This window comes from Callospermophilus lateralis, chromosome 12, assembly GCF_048772815.1.
Source record: "Callospermophilus lateralis isolate mCalLat2 chromosome 12, mCalLat2.hap1, whole genome shotgun sequence".
Lineage (NCBI taxonomy): Eukaryota > Metazoa > Chordata > Mammalia > Rodentia > Sciuridae > Callospermophilus > Callospermophilus lateralis.
In genome coordinates, this window is record NC_135316.1 from 50656611 (window position 1) to 50662898 (window position 6288).

The window sequence follows — 6288 nt, forward strand, 5'->3', positions numbered from 1 at the left end:
ACATAGATGTTTCTCATTTAACATCTCTTCTCTTTCCACACCACTATGAATCTATTACTATTTTTATTGAGTTAGTATGACTTTGCATATGGAAATGAAAAGACTTTTTTAACTTTATTAAAAAGAAATATAGCAAACAGCTGCTGATAAATACGGTAAGGTGAATAAATGACAAATCTTTACTCAGGTATCAGGTATGAGTATTTTGGTCTTATTCATGCTATTTTATGTAAAGTTTTCAAAGCTTATGCCTTAAAATTCATAATAACAGGTAAAATATTGTGGTATCCATGTGATATCCAAATTGTTAAATATTATCATATCTCATCAAAACTATCATTTTTGAAAAAATTTTCAAAGTCAGGACTCTGTTGTTATTGTTCTGTCAGTAAGTATAAGTTGAATATCAAATGCATCTAGGATAAAATTACTATAACTAAGAATCTAACAGTTTTAGTTTCTTAATATAACATAAAAATTTGCCTTATGTTAATTATTCAGAGTGGTCTTAAAATTTCAAAATATTTTCACCTTTGATTATACAGTGTTTATTAGCATTTTAAACTCCTAACATATTATCATTATAAGCTATTTTGTTAATAATAAATCATGTTTTAAGTCAATGTTAATTTGTATGAAGTAAGGACTAAATACATATTTAATAAAAAACATCAACTATAGCCTTTTTCTTCAATTCATTTTTTTTCCTTAAACCACATGCTAAGAAAACAGTCAAATGGTACACAAATGACTCATTAATTCTGTCATTAATTCTGTCCCTAAATGACATCACTATAGTTGACATAAATTGTTGCTCGTTGTTTTCTGTTTTAGCAGAGATCAGATGTTCAGGGAATTCAGAGATCACAGAATTGTGAGACTGTTATTTAAATATCTAACAATTCAAACCATCTTAAATGTTCTAAACATTATGGTACGGAACTTCTTTTAAAAATGTTTTTCAGTTCTTACTGGAGTTATTTTTTATATAGCAAGAAACATTTTATAATACGTAGTATATTACCATATTAATAAATTATATATTTATTGAAAATGAATTGATTAGTAGATTATATTTAGCAGAAGTAGTTTAGTTGACATGCAGATAATAATTCCATGCATTATTCTTGATCGACTCAATACGTACTTCAAGATAAAGTTATTAATATATAATTTACGTGTTGTGACTTAGACCCAATTTGAGTGATATCAACCTTATAATTACTTTACTGAATTTAATTCATATATTCACTGCTTTCTCCTCCAGTGAGCCGGACTGAGCCTGGTTTAGACCCGGCCACATTTCTCCTAATACAAGTCAACACCACAACCAGAACTATATGAAGAAATTCTCCACACACTTAGGGCTTTTTCTGTTGCAAATATCCCTAGTCCCCCTGAAGTAGAAGCCAGGTAGATCTATTTCGCGCAGCACACTAAGGAACAATGGAGAGCTCCGAATCAAAACGGATAAATAAAAAGAAGATACTGCAGTTGTTCTCCCCTTTCTGCTCTTGTGCCCGAGAACAAAGTAAAACCAAACCGGAGTCTCCCGAAGTGGGAAAGAATCTCTGGAAAGCTAACCGCGCGTCCCGAGAGGAGAACGACATTTTCCGGGAGGACAACAAGTCCCTCTGGAGAGAAAACAAAGCTCTCCGCGGGGAGAGCGAAGCCTTTCGAAGGGAGAACAAGTTGATCCGGGAACGCAACCAGCTCCTGCAGGAGGAAAACAAGGTGCTCTGGGAGCTTAAAAAGAGCACCCTGGAGAAGCAGAAATTACCTAGAGAAAATGTCAAGGCCTTGAACACGCAGAGAAAATCAAGCCGGCAACAGAAGCGAGCCCGCGAGGCTCAGCTCCAGGCCCTCAAGCAGCAGGAGATCGCCTTCCAGAGCGAGGCCAAAGCTCTGGACGAGGAAATGAGGTCTCTGAACCAGGAGATCAGGGCCCTGCACCACCAGAAGAAAGCCATCAACATGGAGGAAGAGGCCCTGGTGAAGGAGGGAATCGCTCTTGGGAAGGAGGAAGAGGCCCTGTGGAAGGAGGAGCGGGCCCTGCGGAAGGAGAACAAGGCTCTGAGAGAAGAGCACAGCGCCCTTCAGCAGGAGGAGAGGGCCCTGCAGGAGGAGGCCCTGCTCCTCCAGTCGTGGTACAGCTTCCTTCAGGAAAGGGAGCTCAGCAGCACAACAATGAAATAGAGCAGAAGGGGGACTGGGAGATGTGACCTGAGAACCATGAGGATCCTTGACACTCCAGGGGAAAAAAAAATATATATATAGAATTTGAAGTTAAAATACTGGTGTTGGGATTGGAATACAAACCCTGGAAATCTATAGGGCTCAGTATTTTGTCCTGGAAACTAAATAAAGTCTTTTAAAGAAAAAAAAATAGAATGATTTTTTGTGTTTACTTAAATTTTAGACTCTAATGGTAGTAAGTACTATTTAATGCAAAAAAAAAAAAATGCATCAAAAGGTGGCATCACGTGTAAAAGTTAAATTTACAATTTATTTTCAGAGACATTGGATAACTGATTTCTCTTGTAAGAAATTAGGAGCAAATATAGATTTTAAAACTTCTGTTAGATTTATGAATGATATAGTGAAATACACAATTTCTTATGTTTATTCCACATGTGATTTATTGAAGAGTATCTCTTCTGGTTCTTTGTACTTACTGTAATAATCTAGTTCAAGAGGCCATTAAACTGATAAAGATTTAAAATATGTAGTAATAGAAAAATAAGTGTAGGCTTCTCTACTTTGCCTTTATTTTTCCTTTCATTATATTCCTTGTCCTTAATGAGAAGAGGATAACTCCACTGACTGAATGTATTAATGATAGAGAAGAAGGAAGTGAGAGAGAACAAAGTTCTCCAAAACTAAAATAGAAATTTAACAGTTTGAAATGTGAATCTGGTTAGTATGTTTATATTTCAAAGGAAATTGAACAAGTTTTTTATTCTTAAAAGTATTAATGTTGATAATCCATCTAATCAAAAGCTCATTTTAAAAAATAATTTGCAAAAAGTTAGTCATACAGATTCATTAGAAATACATATGTAGTTTCAGAACATTAGATTAAAACTTAGAGGATTTGTGCCATGTTTTTCATCAGTTCAAATTTTGAATAAAGCACAGAAAACAAGAATTTATTGGTTTTATTGAATATACCTGAAGTCATATCTCATCCTGATCCTTGCCTGGTGTTGGGGAATGGAAATATAGGAAAAATACAGGAAGAGAATACATTTGCTTTCATCCATGCTACTATCTCTCCAAATGTCAACTTAGGTGCACTGAATGTTTCTTGTTAGCACTCTACTAAGTAATATGGATAAATTTAAGGATTACACTACCCACAAAGGAAGATTAACAGATACATTTTTACTTCACTCTTTAAGGAAATCCATCTACCTGATAGTTTACTGATCACTGTTCCACCATATCTAGCACCAATTATATAAAATGATTTATACTTAGAGAAGATTTTAAAAGCATGGTTCACAACCAGTTGCTTGACAAACTTGGAGTCCAATTGGCACACACACAAAAAATAGACAAAACCATTTTATCATTGTTGCTCCCTCAAAAGATATTAATAAAAACCTGCAGGGCAACTTCAGAGATCTAGAAATTTATGGATATCCTGTTCTGTACCCTATACATTCACTTTGATATGTTACTGTTCATACTAAAGAACTAGTACTCTTGAAATTCCCTAGATAGGAGAAATGAACCATTTTATTCTTTGGTGGTGAGGTCAGATGCCGTTGAAGTGGGAGGAGTTATCAAGATTTCCTCTCTGTTGGAAAAATGGTCACTATTGCGTCATAGTAAAAGTAGCAGTAATTCAGTTTGAAGTGACAGCATAGGACATACTGATCAAAATTTCTCTCTCTCCTTGAATTCAAATGTTAAGCTTAGGATTAGTACTACTACAAAGAAAAAAATTTATAGCATATTTTGAAAGTGAGAAATTAGATAATTAAGGAATGGGTTTAAACAACTTATGTAAATATACTTTATCATATTGTTATTATTTCACTAACACACTAATAGAAATCTTACACTAAAAATTCCAGTTATCACATTTATGAAGTACCATGTAAAGAACTATATTTAACATGCCACATAAATTGCACTTAAGTGTACAGTAAAAAGTTTTCATATGTAGTGCTAAAAAATTGTTAAATCATTGATAACAATTGTTTGAGAAAATGGTAGTAGCATCTTGCTGCTCACAGTGGAAGATCTTTGGTGGCCTTTTACTCTGTTATTCCCCTAGAGCTTTAAAGATTTCTAGGTAAACAAAAGAGTTGTCTGTAGAAGCTGTCTATACCCACAAAGTCAATCCTATTTAACAAATAGTTTTGTTCTTTATTTACAGTATATTCACTAGCAGTAGTGTATGAAACAAGCAAGACTATTTGTCTAGAAGAGATTCTACCATAGGGAAGTTACAGTAACATAAATTTGGAGGTCTGAGGTACACTATAAAAAAGGAAAACCACACATATGGAGGTTATCAATATTTGTGTATACAATTAAAAATTAGAAAAGATTCCTTTGGAGTGTGGACTTACTAAATGAAGAAAAAAGAGAAAAAATAAGATTCCAGACACAGTAGGGAGAAAAATGTGCTATAAGACTGACTAATGTCAAGATAAAAAAGATTACAAATCTCAAAAAAATATGTTGGATACATACTTGGGAGGTATTCAATAACAGGCAAAGGAACTTGAACTTTTTTTCCACAGACGTGTCAATACAAATTAACATTGTCTATAAAAAAGTGAGATAACCTTATGTAACTGAGCAATATTACTCAAAAGAAATATATTCTCTGAACTTGTCCCCCTTTATTATTTCTTTGAATTTCACATTAATTTATTCAGTTGTTATTATTCATTGATGACCTTCCATATGTTAGGTGCTGTCTGATACTGGATACTCAGTGGAGACCAAAGGGGAAAAGTCCCCTTCCCTCATGGTATCCAGAAATGGAGGCCATCTGAAGGTCATCTGTGTATCCTCATTAAGATTGTCCTTCCTCAAAGCCAGCAAGTAATCCTTAACTTCAAGAGACAATAGTTATGTGGATGTTACAAATATACTCTTATAAATGTTAGACTGTTTATCCTTCTTTACAAAACCATGTAAATCTAAACTCAATTACTATGCTCCTTTTATTAAGGTCAACGAGTCATAGGCTCCCAGATCTGTACTTCTGTACCTTTGCTTATAATCCATTATGCTCTATATATCCTCTAATTTGCCCAATTTCACATCATTCTCCACCATCTTGGAACAGTTTATCAAAACTTCTGCCCCTCAACCTCTTATCTGAAAGTTCTGTAGCCTTCTTATCCTGGATTTGTCTCAGTGGAGTAGCTCTGTTGGTTTGCCTTTCAGATGAGGCTTATAGACCCCAGGAAAGATGGAGATTGTAGATCTATTATAGATTTATTCACTCCTACTGCTTTTCCAAAACCTTTATCCACCTTCTTCCAATAAAAGAAGCCCATGGTATCAGACAACATTTTCTATCATGTTATTTCCAGCTCAGATAATATCAGTTTACTCTCAGATAATATCTCCTTCATAATCTGGATCATAGTATTCTTTTCTATCTCGACAGCTTTCACATTTCTTTCACTTCAAACTGAACATAGATGATTAGTTCAGAAATGGAATATTCACGTCCTTTGATCTTCTTTTTTAAAAAATTTTCCTACAATAAACTATGATGGTTATTGTATTGAACCCCTAAATGGGTTCAGCCTATGAACCCATTGACATACCTTAAAACCTTTATGATTGGCAAACATATTATCTAGAAACCGGAACTGTCACTCTTTTGGAACATTTACACTATACTTTTATTATATTTCCCTATGTCCCCAACTGATTTAGAAACCCAGCTCATGTAAAACTCATTTGCTTTACCAGCACCATTTCTCTCACTATTCAGTTTAGATTCTGGTTCATTATAATATTTTTGAAAATGTTCTTTACTTTTTTATTTACTCTTCACTGAACTAACCCCCAAAATATCTAGATTCTATTCCTTGTAACAATGTACCTTGCCTGGTATACACAAGAGTAGCTGAACATAGCTAGAAGCATTGCTATAGCCAATCTCTTTAGTTATTCTAATAGGTGTGAGGTGATATCTCATTGTGGTTTTAATTTGTATTTCCCTGATGATTAATAATGTTAAGTAGATTTCATACATATATTATTCATTAGAATACATTTCTTTATTAAATATCTTTCAGTTATTTTGTT

General features: G+C 33.9%; 1 protein-coding gene across 1 annotated transcript; it reads left to right on the forward strand.

Moving 5' to 3' along the window:
* Positions 1-1446: 1446 nt before the first annotated feature.
* LOC143411670 (uncharacterized) lies at positions 1447-2249 on the forward strand. Its single transcript, XM_076872528.2, has one exon. The coding sequence runs from the start codon at positions 1447-1449 to the stop codon at positions 2194-2196; it is 750 nt and encodes a 249-aa protein (XP_076728643.2). The 3' UTR covers positions 2197-2249.
* The last annotated feature ends 4039 nt before the right edge of the window (positions 2250-6288 follow it).